Here is a 22,619-nt window from a genome sequence, read left to right as displayed (position 1 = left end):
ATTCCTTTATTCTAAGGCTAAATTGCCTTTTGATTTTCACCTTTTTAATGCCCCACCTCTAAGTTTTCCAAAGTATATGCTTTGAAAATAGCTCAATCCATACAGGAGAAAAGCAGGGAAGTGCTTTAGTTTTACACACATACACACAGAGTTAATGGACATATTGCATGGATTAAAAGCTTAGTCTCATTATGTCATGATAAAATAAGCAGTTTATTCCACTCCTCAAGCGTTTAACTCCTCAAACTTCAGAAGTCTTTCAGCAGACTGAATTAATGATTGCATATATGATAGTGTGTCAATTCACAAAAGCAAAACATTTAAGAATTTCCTGCTTCACAGTTTGTAATACTAAAGGTAACTTTTAAGTTTGGCTGAATCCACCAAATCCTGGATTAAAAAAAAAAGTTTACAAAACACATTTTATACTGGCTTAGCCAGTATCTGAACTCTTAATCCGGAAGAACGTGTTCAACAAAAATAAACAACAATGCAAAAATCCTTGCAATAAGAGTGGAGACCAGGAGAGTTTTCCTTTCTCACTGTTTAAGAGTGGGGCACAAAGGTAGAGGAAGGAGAGTGCACTTCTAAACAATAATAAAAATTAGGTTGTTTTGTCAAATATAGGTCTCACTCCTCACTTTGTCAGACATTTTTTTTTCCATTTACAGTATGTTACTAAAGTAATTTGACTTACAGAGACATGAAGTGCCCTATATCTGGATTACCTTGGCCAAAAAAATTTAAAGGAAGCAAAAGAAATTTTTTGACTTCCAGAGGTATAGCAACTTACCGCTCTCTCCTTTCCACTAATGTTACTAGCAGTTGTACAGTATCATTTGCAAGGTCCTGCTCTGAACTCCACACTGCCAGGTTACTGATCACTTTTTCTAAAAGGTAACCCACAATCCACTGGGAACCCTCTGTATCAGCACCAAATGCTGTACTAAATGGCAGACTTATCTATAAGAAAAGCATTAAAATGAGTGAGTTTTACAGAAGCCAGAACCCCAAAGTGTATGGTAATCATTGTCAGCAAATTCCTTTCAGCGTGTCACTTCTTCCCTACTTAAAATACACAAATGTTACAAAGGCAGAGAATACCTGGAATAGAAAAATCTTTGCCCAATTTATCTTGCAACTTTAAGCACAATACCTAAACCAAAAGTTTAGACCTCGTTAGAAAATCAGGTTTGAGTATGTCTAGCTTTTAACACCAATGAAAGTTTGAAAGCTCTAAAAATTAAAAGAAAGATCCCAAAATCATCTCCCAGTGCTTCTGTCAATTTCCAATGAAATTCCTCAAAATTCAGTGATACAAGTTACTAGAAATAAACCTTGCTGTTAGACTAGATTGAAACCTGTAAAAACTTATTTTCATCGCAATTTTTCTGCATCTGCTTTCTGCAAATTGTTCAATCTCGATATCTTTTAGGAAAGAGGTCACATTCTGGTCCTGGCACAATAGAATATGCTTCCTCAAAATTGCCTGTTCTCCTATCTTTAAAAAAAAAAATTCTCAAGAGTGAAATCCAAGGATTTTGTAATATTGTGCAGGGGGCTTCCTGTCAGCACACGACTAACATTTCTAACTTTGGAACTCATGATATATACATGACTGAGCATGAGGTTTAAACAGAGGTTTCAATCACTTTCACATGTCAACACAAACAAAATGTGTGCATTTCCTACAGACTCTATTTTGGTTTTTCACATAGTTTTTCATGTGGATCTCCTCCTTATATGCCCTCCAGTTCTTCCCCGAGTAGTACCTTTACAAATTCTTAGCTTTGCTGTAACTACGAGCTGAATATGATTCCAAATATTTACAAGTCTATGGTATACCTCTTTTTGTTAAGGAGGGGTCTCCTGAAGCGTTAGTATTCTTAGTTGCTTCAGTAGTGGAAATAAAGGGGAGGAGGAGGCTTCCTTCTCAAAAGTTAGAGGCAACAGACCTCCTCAGGATGAGTGGCCTCTGTCAGCTGGCTGGATTACAGTTAGTTCTAGAAGCAAAATCAGGACTGAGGTCTAATCATGATTAGTGCTGTTCAAACACAATAAGAAGTTGCTGTTTACAAAGAGTGCACTGTTGAAATCATGATATATACAATGAGAACATATGAGAACCGGGAGAGGATAGAAAGTAGCATGACATTAGCTAATGCATACTACTTTGTGATGGTGTTAAATATTTAATTCAGAATCATGACTAGGTTGCTCACTACATCATCCACCTAGGGCAACCACTGTATTAGAGATGGGCTGTAAGATCTGATGGATAGTGAGAAGTAGCTTATAAAATTGCTGAAGTCAGTGAGTTTCACCCACTATGCAGCCTCAGAGTGCACTATGCTATTCTGCTATGGCAATGGCCACCAAAAAAACCCAATCACTTTTACACCAAAATGTGCAAGAAGGGTCCCCTAACAACTTATATTTCTAAATAAAAAGCTGCAAACCCCATCAACTTTCAAACAAATTCCAAAATAAATCGCAACCCATTTAGCATTAAAAATCCTTTATCATTGCGCTTTAGAATAGCTACACTGACTTCTGCATTCACAGGATAATATTATTGCTAAAACACGCCAATTAATTAATAAGAGTTATATCCTTACCTGATCATACAGCTTTTCATCTACTAGGAGGTAAGTCTTTGCCCAGCGCTTGAGGAACCATACAATATCTTTGCCCATCTGGGGGCTCAGGAGGTGCGTGAGATTTGCCCTTATTGCTCTAGATTCTACTTCTGACACTCTTAAAATAGCAGATAACAACCTGCAGATTTAAAATACAATGAGGACACTGAGAATGGGTTTTTGGAGAAGCAATGCAACTACCAAACACTTTAATTTTTCAGGAAATATGACAGAAAGAACAGGATAACACAGAGTAGTTCAACTCTAAGGAAGTAAAAAGCACCTGAATTTCTTGTTTCTTTAAATGCAAGGAGACAGAGACAGGATAGACTGGCAAATATCCTCTAAAAAGTCGTAATATGCATGAAAAGATAAGGTGATTATCTCTGACATCAAAATTACTGCAACAGAGAATCCTCACAAGCATTCTGACATTGAAGGAATGAGGACAAATGGATTCTTCCTTGCATCATCAAGCTTGGGGACCAAGTGGGGCCTAATGGTGCAGCTTTTGCAGTGTGATGCACACCAAAGAACAAATACAGAAAGGACCAGTTATTTCATTTGCATTACTGCAGAGAAACAGCGTGAAATAGTAGCTAACCATGTGACTCCATTAATACCATCAGTCCATAACACTACATTAAATATTAGGCTTTTATGGTATGTCAATCCAATTTGGTAAGAATGTGATAGTGCACAAGGAATTTAGGAGTTGACAGTCTAGTTCTTTAAGACATTTCAGAGCTATTGCCAGAGCGCCTTATTTAGATTCGATTTTTTTCTTCTCAACACTGGGACATTGCATCAAGAAATACGGTTTGTTGGCCACTGGCTGAAGCTGCCAATAGTATCAGGCACATCATTGCTAATGAAGAACCATTTTTTCTAGCCTCTTCCAGAAGAAGAAAGTGTTAAGTACAGAACAACTAATCTTGGGTGAAGAATCTTACATGTCAATTGGAAGTTCAATTTAACCTTCTGAAGCGTGAGGATTCAAATTGAGGAGATTTTGTGGGCATCAGCCTTCTTGCGAAAAGAGAACAGAGATCCCCTCTCCTGCTCCTTGTATAGTCTAATAGTGAGTGACAGGTGCACATAAGTGACAACAATTCCTCCTGCACCAAGAACCAATTGAGCTGCTACTGCCAGGCTGGGGCAGTAACTCATGTTCCAAGTAGACAAGCTCACTGATGCTCTGGAAAGCGCTTAAGCTGTACATGAGCTGAATGAATAATAGAGCGCATAGAATATTATCTAAATAATTTGATATAATGATATTTTACAATTTAAGTCATTTTAAGGACTTTCTGTAACAAGTAGATCAAAGATGGGTTTTCAGTAGAGATACAAAACCATTTGTTTATCTCCAAGACTTTTGCTCATGTCCCCTGTTAAGACTATTAGGTCATCAATCTACTCATTTCAGCCTTCCCATCTTGACTCAGTTTTATCTGTTTTGATGCGTTACTCTCATTTTTCTTCTCAGTCCTCCCCTAGATCACCTTGACTTGAAATACCATCTGTATTTATCCTGCCTTTCTTTAAGATTTAAAAAAAAAAAAAAAAAAACCACAACACTTCATCTTTTTTTAATCTCTCTTTTATAGCATTGCCTTAATATGTCTGTTATAAAACCATTCTTATAAATTACTTGCCCTTATTTTAATACTAGTTAGGAGAGATGTTTATTTTCCAGTCTTTAGTGTTTACAAATTGCTTGTTTACTTTTCAAATTCACAGAAGTCCACTCACATTCTCACTTTTTTTTTCTCTGAAAAAGTATGTAACACACTTAATAGCATGAGATGCATCCTTACCTAATTACAGAATCAGTTCTGTTGTACCCTGGGATGGAAGAGGCCTTTTCTCCTGGAGATCCCAGAATCTGAAGTGTTGTATTGATGTCAACCTCAGCTGAATGTTTAATGGAATATTCCATTACTTCTGGAGGTATTAGCGGAGTCTCTCCCTGAGTATCATTAGCCAAGAGGTAGCCTTACATTAAAAAAGAAAGAATGATCACAGCTTTCTACCCTATGTTAAATTATGGCTTTTTGATTAGAGAATCCATTGGCTTAACTGCAGACATCACACCAGAATCAAATGTTTATACGAACCCTGACTAGACTGTTTAAATACATGTAAGTTAACTTTAGAATCTTTACAGCCAAAGTGACAAGAAACTAAGTCTGGAAAAGAAACCACCAAATAAAAAAAAAAAAAAAAAAGAGAGAGATAAGCTTTGCTTCATGTAGAAGTACTGCAGTCAATTGAACTATTGAGGGGAAAACCAACCAACCAACCATTTTGTCAGTTTTTTCTCCTTCTGTTATGTGATTAAAAGGCCTTGGTTTTACAGCTTCTCCACTAAGTCCATCTCATTTGGGACTTCTGCTCTGCTAACATTTCACATCTGGCAGAGGCTTTCAGACACCAAGCACATGTGCTATAATATGGTTTTCCTTGCATAGCAACTGCAGATCAGGTGAAGCAGGGGTTTTTATACCATACTCTGTTGTCCAGATAATTAATATTAATCCCAGCTTTAGTCACAGTTTTCAGTGTCTGATCTCACCGCCATCTGTGCGCTACTCATACAAACTCCATCCCACAGTGATACAAAAATACTATAAACACGTTCATGTCAACATCTGAGAGCGACTAAAACATCAGATACTCAAGAAGATCCCACAAAATATTTCATCAACTATACATTTCTCCTAACAAAGTACAGACACGGTCTTAGTTGTTATTATGTTTCGCAAAGAGATGCAAAACAGTTCCATCTAAAAATCAAAACCAAAAAGGTTCAAAATTCAAGTTCCCTGAAACATAACAAAATGACAGGACATGGATCTCATCAGCTCTGAGTGATTCTGGAAGTTACTTGATTCTGAGTAATACCATTATTCTGATCTCATGTTGATTGCCTTATAAAGTCATGTGCCCTCAGACAATACAACTGATACCATGAACAGACTAATTTCTTGAATAGGTTGACTGCTAACACATCTCAAAAAATCTCTAACAAAATCGGTTGCAGGAACTTCCAAAGGACATACCTCATGTAAAGATTCCATCAACCTTTTAAAGATAATGTTGATGTTACTCAAGGCAGATGAAGTAAAACAAAGACTTTGCAAATAGTGTATGTAAGATGAAAGCATCATAAAGGATACAATTTATAGTCAATTAAGAGTAGTTGATATACAGGTTTGGGTTTTTTTTTCCCTGAGGTGTACCGGCTGCAATAAGAATACCACAATAAACACTATTTAAAGCTGTTCACTAACCTGTGACTAAAATAAGCCAATGAATATCCTCATACAGGTCATCGAGCACTTTATTGTCAATTGTGCCTGATGCTGGTGAGGCGAGTAACTGCTGCTGGTGTCTTTGCAACTGCCCATGGAGCCTTGTCACTCGGTCTTCTAATAAACTGTGGACAAATAATAATAAAATAACTTCACTGTTTTTAAATTGTTTTGGCAAAGTCAGGCTTTTCATATTTGAATGGCTTTATTGATTTGCATTAATGGCTGGGGTTTTTATACCTTGTAAGAAGAGGTATACAGTGTTCTGCAGCAATTCTCCCCAGCATGCCTACGCTGGCCAACTGGTCACAGAACTGGTCTCTGTCATCTTCCTGCAGTTCACTTATTTCTTCTTCTTCCCGAGAGGCCACACCATTGGCAGTCTTGGTTATATTTCAACAAAATTAGAAGCAATCAGTTATTGTTATGCTTGTTAAATTATCATTGCCATAATTTTCTACATGATTTTGGTTTCTTCTGTCAAGGTGTTTTGTGTGGATGAACAACAGACATACTAAATTAGACACAAGAGTTAAACAGGAGTAAACACGGCTTCATATTGTTTCGAAATCAACCTTTCACAAACTCATTAGCAAAATGCCACATTCGGTTAATTGTATATTTGCTATACAAGTAAAAATATCCGCTGTTTGTGAAGAGTCAAGGATAAGAGTTATGAAAACTGATAATTGTTAGTAGGATAAGCACAGGCTGGACAATAGCAAAACAACTTTATACCACAGGGTGTATAAATCCGCTCTGTCGAGCGCCCACTGCTAGAAGTGCAATACAAGGTCCCGAGTTACTGGCTCACAGATGGGCTGCAAACCCAGCGGTCAGAAAATTGCTGAAGTACATTTGCATTTCTAATCACGCAGCAGACCAAGAACCATTTTAAACACTGGAACTTCCACACTTTCCCTATTCATTAGTCAAAGATATTCTCAGTTGTCTGACAGCTTACATAAATCACAGAACAGGTAGTATTTTCCATGGTAAAATGAAAATAATCTTTCATTAAAGATTTTTCCATAACCCATTTTTCATGGGGAAAAAAGCTTTAAAAAGTAAATGTTAGAACCTCACGAAAACAGAAGGCTAACACCAATCATCATTGTCATCATCTCTGTATTATTTACTGCTGATGCAGAAGTTGCCGTGTTTGATTTCTCAAAGCTTTCTCAATTGGCTGCATTATAAAACTAAAATAGTAATTAGACCTTACTCCTTGAAGAGATGAACCATTATATGTAGAAACTAAGTATCAACGTTAAAATGTTTTTCAAAAAAAATCTCTTAAAGAATCATAAAATTCACACAATTAACAAAGCAAAATACAAGTGACAGAGAAAGCTATCAGTCTACTTTGTTTCTACAAAGGCTCTGGAAAACTGAATCCTCACACAATTCCTTATCCAAAGTGGTTTTAACCCATCTTTTCTTTAAGTAAGCCAGCAAATCATTCTTTTTTGGCGACTTCAAAGTTGCAGCTGCTTACTGAGGAGTAAGCCTCTGCTCTCAAAGTGGAGACTGAAAGTTCCTGCTACTGCTTTGATATTGAACAAGCAGCATTCTAAAATGCCAGCTGTGGCTCTTAAAAGGTTACTCATGGGATAAACGACTTATCTCACAGAATGACATGAATTAACCTCTGTATACAAGTTATGTCAAGACCGCTTGACATGAATTCAAAGTTCTCTGGTGAAATATTTCTCACTGTTTGGGCAGTGTTATTACCATCTGTTACATATTGAGATAGAAGAATTAAGTTTTATATGGTACTTTTTAGAATGCGGTATCTTGGAGATCTTCGCACAGCATCAAATTAAAGAGAGATTTTCTACAGTTATTGAACTGGATCTATGTAATAATTAATTCATCCAACATCTACATCCAACTTTCTGTATGAGAATCTATTTTAGTAAGATCAACACTCCTGGGCAAGAGACTAAACTGCTTTCTTTCTCAATAGTTCAAGAGATACTTGAGGTAGTTTTAGGTTTCCTCTACAACAGTCACCTCAAAAATTCAATTGGTAATTCATGTATCATTTTATACAAAAGAACCACATACTATTGCAAGTTTCTTCTAGTCTGAGCATAGTCATTCTACATTTTTTAGGTATTTATGCATGTCAATTGTACTTTGAGAGTGTACTTTGAAGATAATGTATGGGAGGTAACCATATAAAGGGCTTCCAGTTTCATTGGGGATTTTAACTAGGACCCTAGATCAGAGAAGATGGTTAAAAGTTTAGTCATTGCAACTGTGGGAAGAACAGTAAAATGCACATTGATCTGAGCAACACCTTTCCTTTTTTTTCCTTCTGCAATAAAGTGATTTCCAACTTTGTATTCTTTTATTTCCTCTTCAGAATAAGAGATATAGACTGGAAAAATGACATCTGAGTAACAAATTCAGAAGGTTTTTCATTTCCAAAATCACAAATAGTAATTCTACACTAGCTCCCTTGAGCTACCTAAAATAATACACCCTAAAACACATGGGGCTAGCTACTATATATCATCATCAAGAACTACTAGAACGAAGGCTTACCAAATTCCTTGTACCATCAGGAGCAGCTAGATGGCACTGAATGTAGGAATTAAAGACCTGAACAGCATGTTGGGTAAAGAAACCTTTATGGAAGTGTTTGTCATCTTGTACCAAAGTAAGCCAAGATTCCAGCAACTTATCATATGCTTCCATATATACCATGTCATCTTTGTCAAGCTGAAAGAGATAAAAGAAACACAACAAAAATCTTACTCCTAAACAAAGTCAGAAGAACATGCTTATATTCATTATTATTTAACAGATGTTCTTCTAATGTTGAAGAAAACAAACAGAAACATCAGTCGCAAACCCCATGTAAGGATAGCCAAGAAAATATCAGAATGAACTGAAGCAATGCATCCAAAGGGTAAGTGCAGCTTTCATGCTTGCTAGGCTTTAAAAACCTGTCAAAGCATTTAGTTATTTCTCTTCATTTGATGTTCAAAACTAAAACAAGTGTTATATTAAGCCGTTAATGCATAATTACCTAAATACAAGAGCTACTGAGCTTTTACCGCAAAGATGCCAAGCGTCTCAGGTCTTATTAGTAACACAAAGAATTGAGCCGTTTCTTTTTAATTAGACAAATATAGAACATGTGCATCAGATTTATATGTATTCCACTATTTTTGAAATAGAGAGAAAATACGATGAGACTCTGTTCCAGAGGAAATAACTATAAGATTGCATGTGTTCAAGAAACTTATTACAGGCAGCCAGTTTTGATGATATGCAACTTCTCATTCTATGAACAAACAAAAACTGAGGAGAGTTTCACAGAATAAGCTTGCACCTCCAATTGCTTAGTGTATTTTAACTGATGCTTCCTGGTTTTGGTTATTCATATGTGTTTCTACACAGCAAATAACATTGCAAAAGGAGATAACATACCTGAAAAAAAAAAAAAAGTCCGGGGTTACACGCAAACTAAAGAACACAGGTAGCAAAGAGGCCATTTCTTTTAAAAAGTATTTTAATGCACTTATCAACTTTTTGATTTGATGCAAAAATTGAACTTTAGTAAACATATCCAACTTCAAATAACTTCAAGTGTGACTGTACGGATAAACATGCTCCTAAAGCAGGACATTTCCTTCTTCTAAGAAGCCTTCTCAAGTTTTAACCAAGAGGATTGATCACGAAAGTTACTTTGAGATAGCAGATCTTAGTAAAATGATTCCTTAATGAAATAAAGAGATATTAAGGCCTTAATCATGTTCCAGACAGAAATTCCTGACTTTCAGTGAAATTACAAACACAGCTGGATGAACAGCCAAGGAAAAGAAAACACTGGTTGGATGACTGATTAAGAGGGAAAACTGATATCGCATTGGAAGCATTTCAAGATAGCATCACAGCATCATTTTATAACTGCAAAGTGGTCATATTTACAGAAGCTAAAATATGGGAACACTGATGCAAGTGTGAAAACAAAAGCTGAAGATGACAAGGAGAGAGGGAAAATTGTATTCAACACTAGCATAAGCCACAAATTTTGGATGGACACCGCAATGTCTTTTTAAAACTGGGCTAAAGGACATGCAAATTTGTAGACAGTCATTCAATCCTGAAATATTTTGACAGGAATCCAGAGCACAAACCAATAAACAGACATGTGTTTTTATGAACAACAAAAGAACTCAAATCTATCAAATTCATTTATTTGAGAAGCTAATAGAGAAGTTAATGCCATGAAAAAACAGTTTTTAACACTTTATGATATTCTCATAAAGAAGCTAGGATTAATAAGTACCTCATAAAGTATGTGCCCAAATAGTAGAAAGAGTTCCTCCTGAACAAATTTGGTTACAAAAGAACCTTAATAAAAATCCCCAATCCTTATTTCAGATTAGCTACAGCTGGGCTACCCAAGATGTCACACACGTAAACTAAGCGACAACCTGCAGACTGGGGAGCTGAATCGTTCTGGTGGATTCAGCGGAAGCAACGGCAGAGCCCAGTTCAGCACTCAGATCTTCAGGAGAGGCAAGACACAACCAGTAAAGTCAAAGAAAAAAGCCACTATGGGAAACAAAAAGAAAATTGGTACTTCTTCGTTCAAAGTCTGCTGAGCCTCTGAAGAAAGAACACTTTGAAACCTTGGCAAGCAGCAACAAGCTGGTAAGAGCTGGAAGCACAGCAGAGAGGACTAAATTAATTGATCTCTCCCATCGCATATTTTTAAAAAATATCATGAAACAGGAACAGTGCATTAAGATTCACTTTGATATAATTGATACATTTCTGTGTGGCTCTTCATCCAACATTCTGTTCATACCCTTCACTAATTCAGATGGACTACCTGATTTCTGCTTCTGCAGAAGTGCTGAACAAGGCGAAGCACGGCTGTGGACAAGCACCTTCTCTCCAAGCCAGTGCTATTAAACTAAGAGATCACTGCACCATGAACTAACCTCCAGCATCGCTGAAGCTTGCTGCCCTCCACCAGTTCAGGAAAACGCCCCAACTTCTTTCAGCCAATCTCCCTAACCCCAACAGGCAGGTTAATGTAAAACAGCATTTGAACATGATGTTTGGATTGTGGGGTTTCCACTCTTGGTTGAAAATCAGCATTAGCGGCTTAGAAGTGGTTTGCGTATTATAGTTCAGGACCTCCTGGTTTTGACAGTTTCCATAGCAGATCTTCAGCTAAGTAGATCCCTTGCCCAATGTTCATGAGCCATTCTGCTGGCATACGAAGTGGCAGAAATATCGGGAAAACAGCTTTTCCGACCAGCAAAGCTTATGGAGTATGCCTGCCTGCTGCACTTCAGATTTCTGAAGTGCAGGAATATTATCTCAGGACTCCACTGAGTCTAATGCACACAGTATTTCATCTATCAAAAACTCTCAATTACAGACAGCTCATGAGCTCCCCGAAGGCGTCACTACAAACAGTCTAAGCAAGAAGCTTGGGGAACACATTATCCATGGCTGGGACACTGCAAAGCCAAAAGATTGTTTTCAGGGATTCAAAGTAGTATTTCTACAGGCACAGCACACTGTGTGTTTATGCCATCTGGATTGTCAGCCATAGCTTAAGTCTCAGTAGCATGCCTTACTGCTGACACACTGTCAAGGTGTAAGAAATGTTTTTTGAATGTATGATCCTGGAAATTGGGGAAACTGTGTGAAGTCAAGATATCTGTAAGATCTGTGACAGAATGGAAGTGGTGAAGGTGTAATGTTTCTCTTTCCACAGAGTGACTTAATGTTACAAGGACAGTGAGAAAATTCTTAAAAGAAACAAAATCTTGCACCCTCTCTTTCTGATGTTGCTGAACATTTAAGTTTAATACTGAAAAGACTATTCAGCAAAAACTATGGGATTATACAAGTATAGGCAGCCATAGTTTAACAGGCATAACTTAGCCAGTCATTTCCAAAACAAATTCTTTGTACCAGACAGTGGTACAAGCTCCCATAAGCTTTTGCTGAGATGAAGTGTTTTGAACGGTGTTATGTTGAGCACTGCTTTCATTAAACACGGTTACGTATTCTAGCTCTCAAGTAACAAGAAGCTAATCAAGGAAAAAGCACCCCTTTAGTCCCTTTAGTTTAAATGATAAGTGTCTATGTTTTTGCTGAATCTTTTCTATAAAGGCTTCAGGAGCATTCCTAAATGTCTTGGTGAGCACCAGAACATCTGTTCAATGTTCTGCTAAATAACCTAAAAAGCAGGGCAAGTTTTGACCAATAGGGTTTGGAAAGTAGCTGTATTTTAGATTCTATATTTAATCATCAATTTCTTGATTAAGACATGAACACACTAGAAAGTTTAAGTGAGCACTGGGCTGAATATAATACATTTTAACATAGCAAAGCCATGATCTAATCCTCTGCAATGAATGCTAATTAAACATACCTGTGATCTCAAAGAAACACATCCATCAACTTTTTAGCTAAATACTTTGATAATTATTTTCCAACTCAGGTAATTAAGCCCAGTCAAAATAACAAAACTGGCAAAATCTCATACTTTTTAATGATAATGGGGAAACATTGGCTAATATCTTGACAGTCTCATTTTAAACCAATAGCTACTGCACATATATAGCTCAAGTGCAACATTATTTGCCTTAATTCTTATGGTCTTCTTTCCTTAAACTAGGTCTCCTTCAAATTTATTTTTTATGCAATTGTTAGAAGCAGAAGACTTACTGACTATCCCAATTGCTCTTTAATGTTACAACCAAAGTTTGAAAGAAGTAAACAAACAGAAGAAAAATCCTCTGAATTCGTGTGCTAGATTTGTATATAGAATTACCATTTGAACTGTGTTGGCAACGAAGGGATGATTTGAACAGCTTAGAAATATGGGGTTAACACCAGACCTTAACAGCTACATTCACTTGAAACAGAAGCTCCTGACTCGGAACTCCTGACAGCAGTTAATTTTCAGTGAGTGCATATGTTCATATAATCATTTTAAGCTTTCAGGACTGTAGTTCGTTCATTACCTACAACAGTTTTCAGAGAAGTCCTACAAGAGCAAGTCAGCAATATTTAAAGACTTTAATATTTTACAATGAATTGGTTCTTTTTAAAATGCAAATATGAAACAGGCGCTTTAAAACAAAACAAAGTCTGAAAGATACACATGGTGTAATTATGTTCATTATGTTGCCTGAAACAAAAAGAAAATCCTCTCAGATGTGATTTCAGAAATATCTAGAAGAAAACCACTGAATTCACAACAGGTTCTACTAAAACAGCCGAACTCTCATGTCACTTATGCTTATCACAAATAGAAACAACAACAGACTACCTACTATTTGAGAGCGGATACTTACCACTTCTTCCAAGGCAGCACTTCTTCCAAAAGAACACGTGAGGTGCGCAAGGCAGTTAACAAATGAAGAGAAAAGTTCATTTGGAATGGCAGTTAAAATATTGCGAGGAAATACAGTTATCAGGTTGCTGATAATACTGGAAATTCCCACTGCTTCAGAGTCTTCTATTTCAATTCTATAGATAGAAATAGCAGTTAGTTTTTTGCCATTAGGAAAAATTGTAAAAGTGAATTGATTTTGTTGATACATTTTCAATCAATAAATCTATTTCATATTATTGAAGAAGCAACTACTTTAAACTGTCTTTTCTTAATTTCAGTAATCCAACAATAAGCACAAATTATACTCAGAAATAAGCAAGCCATACCAGGTCTCCACACAGACACGCTACACTCCAAACGAAAGATTAAAAGATGCCATCTAAATTTAGAGAGCAGGCATACATACCCATTGATCGTATTCAGTAATCCCTCAATGAAGTGTGCCAGGTAATCGACTTGTGAACCTTCATCAGGAAAGACTGGCCCGTGCAAAGACGCCAGCTGTGCCAGACACTGTAACGAATCTTGGGCCATATCTGTATCTTCTCTGATTTTTCGATGTACCTTTCAGGACGTGAGATAGTTAATAATACAAGGAAAATAGGGTGTTCTTACAACAGTCACATGGCTCTCAATCCAAAAGAGCACACACCAAAAAAAGCTTACTATAACTTCCATTCAGTCTGAAACGCAAGGATTTCTACAACTCTCCAAACCATAGCAAATGTCAAGATCGTGTCTCAGCTCAAGAAGTCGCAAGCCTGGAATTAACTCACTGAAACTAACATTTAGTTAAGTCTCACCTACATGTTGAAATTGAACTGTCTACTGAACGTTATGTCTTAAAGAGAGAAACAGATGCCAGCCAGTCAGACATACTGCTCCTTCTAAAAACAGCAATAATGACAGTCATCTCTATTATGCTAACTATGCCTAGGCTATGGAGTCTTGCTAAAGTTAGTCAACAAGTTCAATCAAGATTATATAGATGCTTCTTTAGCAGAGGTAAACACTGAAGGCATATACAAAAAGGAATGCATCACTTCCTTGGCAACACCTTACATTATACAAGGCCAACAATAATCTTCCTGCATTTCTGTGAACTGCTATGTCATTACTTCTGTTGGTGAGACTTTCTAGAGTCAAATCTTACTATTTCAGGAATCATATTCTCACATACTTACTTAAATTGTCAAGTATGGATATAAAGAATTTTCTTATGCTAATGCCTCCTATTTTTTCACATAAGATTTACTGAATAAATAAATACAGGGTAGCTTTTTCATCCATAAGCAAACTTAGTTAAATTACTTCAGCAATATTATAAAGTTATTATACAGTCAAAACACAGACCATTTCTCTGTGGCGTTACAGTTGCAACTTCACCCAACTCATAACTAGTTGGATTAGCTGCAGAGTTAATCTCTGAAAGATCAAACTAGCAGAAGAAGAAACAAACCCCACAACAGAAATGCCCCTTCTAATAGACGTCCCAGACTAGGCTGAGATTAGAACTGAAGGCTCTCTCTTTAACATAGCAGTCCTGCCAACTTCTGCAAGGTTCTTAAAATTTCTCACATCGGATAAATGAAAATAAATTGCTACCGTTCACTTACATTACTTCACATAGCAAACTAATACTTCAAGCCTCAACCATTGCAAATCGGGAATCTAAAAGCAAAACTGACAGTATGCTGCCCTGGCGAGCACTCACTCAAAAATAATCCAACACAGGCAGGTTTTGGTTACTGTTAAATAAAATGCAAATGTATTAAAATAATTCTGCATGTTATTCAAAACATTATTCTTATAACCAAGAAGAATTATAAACCAACTAAAGAAACAGATCTCACTCTGAGAACTTCAGACTATAAAACGAGGAAGGGTTAACATGTAAGCCAAAAAGTTATTTGCATGTGGAGGTTCACAGCTGACAGTAGCAACTGTCTGGATAGTCTAGACAGCTGTTCAGATTGTGTGTAGCTACTAAGAGTTCTGGCAGTGATTTTTTTTCACCTTTTCAAAACTGCTGGAACAGATAAACTTGCAGTAAAAAAAACCAAAACAACATACTAATGTATCAAAAAATCCTATAAAGTAAGGACATGTAACCAAGCACATATCAGATAACTCTCAAGCAGCACCGGAGAGTTATATTTACTTTGTCTAATAACAACTTTATCCAAGTTTTGAGCACGTTATTTCTTTGCTTTGCAAAAATGAAAATAGCCTGATAATGCTGAATTCTCAGGTCCCAAGAGGTGTAACATAAGATAAAATAGCATAGTAAACAAATTTATAAGCCAATATATGTTGTTGCTGCAGCAACTTCTAGCTGAGCAAAGACCACTAACTTCTCCCTCCAAAATGGCAGAAAGAAAACAACATTAATTTTATCCAGTCTTAATATAATGGGGTTTTTAAGCTACAGAAATGGAATATTATATTCTCCTAACCCAACTCTACCTCTTTCCCATCCCTCCTAACTTCATCTATTTTAACTTGTTTGGATTTACCTTGTGCTGAGAAAAGAGATGCAGGATTCTCTATGCTGAAACTGGCTAGAAAACTGCAATTACGTTACTTATTTTCAGCTGTTCTGTTGAGCAAATGCTTTAAGATCAGCAAACACATACTGTTCATTTGATCTTTTTCAAGAGCCGTCACACCGTATCCGAAAGACATTCTACTACTGCTCACCACACTCGGCTGCATTTGATGAATACATGGTCCAACAGTATTAAATGCATAAAAGTTTAGGTAACTATACACCGTTCTTCTGTTGTTAATAGTCGTCAAAATGAGGCAATTTATAGGCAAAATACATATTCGGAAACCTAGGAAAAATATTTCTGTTTGCTTTGATAAGCTAGCTGAAGGTAACAGAATCAGTCCTACCTGATGCAAAGGAAGAGTCCAACAACACAGTTTTAGAACAGGAAGGAGCTGCTTTCCCTGTGGTCTGGACTATGAAAGTTGAAGAAAGAAACTTACTGTAAAGAAAAGCTCCATAACTCTGCTGTCCAGGAGGGTCTCACGCCAGGATTCTGTTGGCTTTAGCATCACATTTTGTGAGGATTCAAACATAGCTATATAATGTCTGCCCAGTTATCTGGTGTCAAGGTCAACAATAACATTCCTACTTGGCTTTAAAAAAATCCTAGATACAACAGGATCCATTCAGAAAGAATGTAATGGAAACAAACTTTAAGCCTCTTCACATACACAGCATAATTCATGCATGAGGCCAAGGAATAAAAGGTATTAAGTATTGAAAAAAAGAATGCTCCAGGAATGTTAGATAACAGTTTGATCATAATTATGAGACATACCATAGTGATACGATCACTTTGATAATCAGGGTGTCTAATGTGACACAGCGAGAAGGGAAAAAAGCAACCGCAATTAACAGGTGTTAAAATTTATGCAAAATGGGAAATCATTTCCTAAAAAATTTTCCTGGCAGCTTTTAAAAAGGCCTTACGATAGCTAAAGATAGCTCATTGAAATCTATATCCTATTTTTCTAAATAGCCAAATATGCATCACAGAATGCAGATATGTTATCCCTGCATTAATCTACATTTTTTAATCACACTGTGAAGAACAAAAGCATAAGGCACCACAAGGCATCGTCACATTAAACATGTTTGTAAGAGACGCACATGAAAAATGCGCACACCATGAAGCCAGGATATTGCTGCACTCAATTCTTACCACTTGTTTTGGTGTAACTTAATTTACAAAATTTGGCAAATGCTCTAGTACAGAAAAAACAGACACATGAGCAAAAACATTTAAAGAGGCAGTTACATTCTTTTCAGTTTGATCATGCAGAAGAGCGTTTATCAAACATTTTTGAACGTGCTTCTTTCTATGACACCCCCCAATCCAAGTAGTAGTAAAACTGTGTTAACTCAGCAACTTGCGTTTTCATTTGTCTTTTCTAAACCCTTTGTTATCGTCTCTGATCCCTTTCTAACCCAACCACCAGAATAAGTAACAGCATGCTCAGCTGCATGTAATTGACTTATTTGTAATGAACTGCATTAACTTTTGTATTGTAAGTCATCAGGTATTATAAAAAACATGTGTCACAAAGTATTTGTATATCTAGAGAAAATAAATTTCACAATGGTATCATTTGAGAGCAGATCCCTTAACTTTTGATGGGTTTTGTTTAAGAGAACAATATATAAAGCAAATATCTAGCTTAATAAGAAGGATTGTGGCACAAGGCAGAATACACAATTTTAGTTTATTTACACTTGCCTTCCGAGTTCTGCCAAAACCAGAAATTCCTAACAACACTGTGCAGAACCACATTCCAAAAAAGCAACATTTTCCAGAGCACAGTACCATGTGGACCTTCACTGGTGGTATGTGTCCAGAACTGGTGTCAGCACATTATAATGCATAAGAACAACCAGGGATTTTCACATTAGTGCAAAACAAAACCAGTTTCACCATTTTCAAAATTACCCACGTGTGCTGAACCATACTAGATCTGCATTATTTCAGATGGGGAAAAACTAAAAATCACAGAATTGTCCATTTTACTTCCATCTGAAATACAGTTGTCATTTAAATGATCAAAAATCCTTCACTTTTCCCAGATTTAAAAAAAAAAAATACAGGCATGAAATTATCATATGCAAGCATACTTTATCAGGAGTAATATTACAAACGAAAACTAATTTTATCTGGCAAATTAAACTATACTTTTTTCCTTTTCATTTGGAATGTTTTAGAAAAAATGGTATTTAAAAACTCTTCTTGACAAGAGTGTCCTTTGCTGTAACTCTCCAATAAACAATTGGCTTGGAAATACATCAGTATGAAAGATGATCATAGATACATTATCAATCTCTGAAAATCAATTTGCTGTTCACTAGGTAGAGTATACAGATGGGACCAGCTCCGTAACACTTTTCACATGGAATGAAAGAAGGGCTAGTTTGCTGTCACTATTTTAACAAGCCTCAGTATTTAGCAGCCCTATCCTGTTATTTTTAGTACTGTTTCTCACGCTAATGGACTGATGACACATCTGACAATAGCAGATTTGTGGGTAAAATATCTGTCGCTGGACAATACAAATTATGCCTGCACCTATCATGGAGATCTTACACCGGTTTTCCATCACGTACTAGATGTATGCAAACATTAGTGTAAATTGGCTGTGGAGATGCTTGCTGCCACGAAATACCTCAACTTATTCTGTGCTGTGGTTCAGCCTTATTAGCGGCAGCCCAGTTACGCCAGATCTGAAAAAATGGCACTAAATTACCTAGTACATGGGTGCACACAGGACGAATGCAGTCTTCATCATCAAAAATTAATTTATTCATCAATACTTATGAGGAAACAAAAAGGAACTAGCACAACATAGAGTTTTGATAAGCATAGATCCATCCACTGTGACGTACTGGGGGGTTTGTTTTCGTTTGTTTCCAATTCTACTGAAGAATGAGTAACTCTCATTACAGTTCACTTTGAATGACACAGAAATCCAAGGCAAGAAACAGCTACCAGAAGCAGGGCAACACAGTTCACAAGACTTGGGAAACTGACTCCTACAGAGATCAGAAACTTCTGCTTGAATCGGAACAGATTATTCAATAACATGTACCAAGCTCTGCTGAAAAGCATAAGAATATAACTAGATACCTTCATGTATGACAAGGATCATACATTCACTAATTAGTGCCTTGATAGGAAGAGGAAAATACCGTAATGTTTAAGACAGATTTTATCTCTGCCTAAATTTATATATGTAGCTCTACACTTGATTTTGTTTCATGAACTGGAGAAATAAGAGTAATCTTTTTAAAATTATAAATTTGGAATTTTAAAATTGTAATTTGTAAAAAAAAAAAATAAAATTATATACTTCTTGGAGGAATATCTTAGACCAAGAAAATAAAAGGTAAATAAATGTCTAATTTTCCTCCCATTCTTTGCCTCTGTTCCAGGAAGGGACTGATGGGTCAAGATGAGTATCAAAATATTTTATATCCTAAGGCAGCCACAAGGGATTATAACATTTTACTTTAGGACTTCCCACAAAGTCCAGTATCTGAGAATAGATTCCACAATCTTTTTCTCAAGAGGCAAGGTTTGCTCTTCCACAAAGCAGTGAACTAGGAACTCAAAAATCAAAGCTGAGATTTCTTCTGCCAGACCCCTAGTTCATGAATTTGTCCACAGGAGTGAAGAACAACTCTGAAATGGTGGGAAAACTCCTAGAATGCTAAGGCCCAAATATCTTCCTCAAAAGTTATTTTAACCACTCTACCTTTGTTGTTTGGAACATTTCTGGAGAGCTTTGTGTCAGTCTTAGACTTAGATTTTACTAACAAAAAACTGCATTAGAAAAGTAACTGCTTGGAAATCTGCCATCCAGTGTTATAATGCTAACATACTGATTATATTTGCATTTTTAAGACCTCCTGTGGCTTGCTAGATAATCAGCCTAGCACATGGGATGAGTCTAGGAGCAACTTCTAGAACTGATGCAGAGGCTTGCTGCCCCCTATGGAGAAATGCTTCACAAGCCTTTCTATAACCTACACTCTCAGCAAACATACCCAGCGTTCAGGAGAAGGTACGTAGCTTAAATATTTAATCATGAAACACAAGCATTCTTAACTGTCGCAAGAATGAAACAACTACTTTGTGTTGGAGACACTGGACTCAGATTGCAGCAACAGGCATAGGAAATGTAGGAAGACCCAACCTAGTTTTAAACCTGGCCTGTTCTGGAGCCGCTGGCGATGTAGCCAGGCCAGTGCCAAGCCTCATGTTGACCACTCAAGTGGATTCTGCAGCTCCTGCTACATTTTGCTGCCATGGTTCTACAGCTAATAGCACCAAGCTAATCGCTTTAAGCCCAACTTACACTTAAAGCACCTATGCAGAAGAGACCACCATGCAGATGGAGCTGAAGAGTCCCACCTTTCCACTACACACTGGCTGCCATCTGGGAAGCTGATGACAAAGCAAACTGGAAACTTAAAGCCACTGGGGCAAGAGAGCAGAAGAGGAAGAAACCTACATATTTCATCAGTTCTCCTTCATAAAAAGGGTCATTACTAGTCTTTTTTTTCCTCTTCTGATATTAATGCTTTTAAGGTACCCTTACATTGCAAGCTGATTTCAGAAATCATTCAGGAAAACCAGAATGATGAAACACTAATTGTTAAAAAGTTCAATATCAATACAAACATCTTTAGTGCAATTATGACCAAATTCAGGTGTTCTATCAATCCTCATTCTGTCAATCTGGGTTTTGCTCAACTTTTTAAGAACAAAGTTGCTAGAAAGGATTGTCAAGAAAACACACAGTACCCTAGAAGTAATTTCTAAACATAAGAGATTTCCAAGTCAGGTTAGTTTTCACCTAGGAGCGACAAGTAAAAAGCAGCTCTCTCTTGCACTCTCTTAAATACAGCTATTTTAGTTACACTGAATTTTTCTTTATATCCCAAACAATAGGCAAGATAGTACCTCAACCCTTCGTCTTTCAGATAAGGTCAGACTGCTGTAGTAAATTCAGGATAATCCCAGGCTACTAGTAAACGCAGGGCCTAGGGAGAGCAGCCCTGCTGCTGAAGGAAACCTGTGTTGTTGCTCCTCGGTACAGGTTCAACCATTTCTGTAGCTGCGAACAAACCGAACTGGAGACCTCAACCTTCTAACTGTAAGTTTTCAGCCAGGTGGTTCCCTGCTCAGTATCATGCTCACGAGAGGTGCTAGGGCAGGATGCTTATTCAGCAGCAATTCCAACTCGAACCATTCCTCAAAACAAACCTCAAGTTTTCTGGAACATTCTGTGTGTTTTTCATGCACTTCCATTACACAGAACAGATGCTACCAATCTGGCCTGGACCAAGTTCAGATCTTGAAAGTCTGCAGAACTATATGGTTCACAGGATCTCCCAGAAAGGTGTCTCATTCTGGCTTGAGGTTTAAAATACATTTTCGAAACAGATATGAAGAGCTTGTTCCTCTAACTGTGTGGCCAAGGAACACATATACCTAAAAAGAAAGTTTTCAGATCAGACAAAATCTTCAGTCAGTTCATCCAATTGCCATCACACTATTATTTCAATGGAACACCAACAATGCACGTTAGTAGAGTGCATCCCGTTAGGTTTACGTAACCTGTGTTTTAAATCCAATTCCCTATTCTACATTCACTTGAACATTTGCCAGCTTGCCTCGAAGCAAGCAGAGGCACCAAATCCAAAACAAGAACTAAAGCTCGTTCCTCTTTATTCTCATACGATACTCTATATACTAATGAATAAGGCATAAATAGTTCTATGACAGCTCATAATGACAGATGATAGACACCTTTGGGTGTAGATGGGAGACAGCTGGACAAAAATATTGTGTTCTGTTTAAGAACTTTTGCATCTGAGGACATTCATTCAAAGTCCATTAGAACGTGACTGCCAAGAACAGATAAATCCCGAAGTCAAGAAGAAGTGAGAAACATCTCTGGAAGTAAAAGAATTATAGTTATATCCTGACTCCACAGGATGCAATATATGTCCATATCAAGCTGCATTGAAGTCCAGCAACATTCAGCTCCTTAACTGGAGACTTTGGACACTGACAAAGTACTAGGAGTGAGATCCCCGAAGGCACTCCTGTAAATGACAGAGCTGTACCTACCTCTCAGTACCGATCACCTGCACCTTCTTAATTAGTAAAAACATTAATTTAAGAAAAGATGCAGTTAAAGCTAGTTCCATTCAAGTAAACAATATTTAATAGTGCTGTAACAGCACTGAAAGAAGAAACTCTACAGAAGCCAACATGCCACAACAGACTGCCATACGTTCTTAGTGCAAAATAGGGATCCTATGTTATTGTCATTTCCAACAGTACTGCCAAAAACCTCTGAAGCATCTGCAGACACCAGATGAACTAATACCTTGAGGCAACAGATAAAAATAACAATAGATCATGGCCTGCGTGTTAGAAAATGAAATGGAAGAAACTGCAGGACTGAAAGGAAGCCCTTCCTACTGCAGGCACTACATCCCAAGACATTAAAAAATTATTGAGTTCAAACCCAAAAGTGCGTAGGTCCCAGCCTCTCTTCTTTTGTTGCTCCGATGAAACTGCTATTCCAGAATGCATCTTTCACGCCAGCTCTTCTTGCTAGCAATAGACAGAGACTTAATACAACTCTTCTGTTATAATGGGTGGCAGCACTGTTCATTTAACAACGCAACATATACGAAGTTATCCTGTAACAGCA

The 22,619-nt window shown here is 37.0% G+C and overlaps 1 protein-coding gene across 2 annotated transcripts in view; it reads right to left on the bottom strand.

Annotated features, from left to right (window-relative positions):
- Positions 1 to 22,619, bottom strand: part of XPO4 (exportin 4) — an 82,476-nt gene that overhangs the window by 17,719 nt on the left and 42,138 nt on the right. The window contains exons 7-15 of one of the 2 annotated variants that reach the window (XM_065631586.1): positions 16,341 to 16,453; positions 13,753 to 13,910; positions 13,306 to 13,480; positions 8,513 to 8,689; positions 6,197 to 6,339; positions 5,936 to 6,081; positions 4,460 to 4,637; positions 2,619 to 2,778; positions 794 to 963 (exon numbers count right to left, since the gene is read on the bottom strand). In XM_065631586.1, the coding sequence (XP_065487658.1) occupies positions 794 to 963; positions 2,619 to 2,778; positions 4,460 to 4,637; positions 5,936 to 6,081; positions 6,197 to 6,339; positions 8,513 to 8,689; positions 13,306 to 13,480; positions 13,753 to 13,910; positions 16,341 to 16,453 (1,420 nt within the window). The remainder of the gene's footprint in view (positions 1 to 793; positions 964 to 2,618; positions 2,779 to 4,459; positions 4,638 to 5,935; positions 6,082 to 6,196; positions 6,340 to 8,512; positions 8,690 to 13,305; positions 13,481 to 13,752; positions 13,911 to 16,340; positions 16,454 to 22,619) is intronic. The other variant, XM_065631595.1, reaches the window with a different exon arrangement.

The sequence above is a fragment of the Caloenas nicobarica genome, chromosome 1, assembly GCF_036013445.1.
Source record: "Caloenas nicobarica isolate bCalNic1 chromosome 1, bCalNic1.hap1, whole genome shotgun sequence".
NCBI lineage: Eukaryota > Metazoa > Chordata > Aves > Columbiformes > Columbidae > Caloenas > Caloenas nicobarica.
This window is presented reverse-complemented; position numbering and strand designations above follow the sequence as displayed.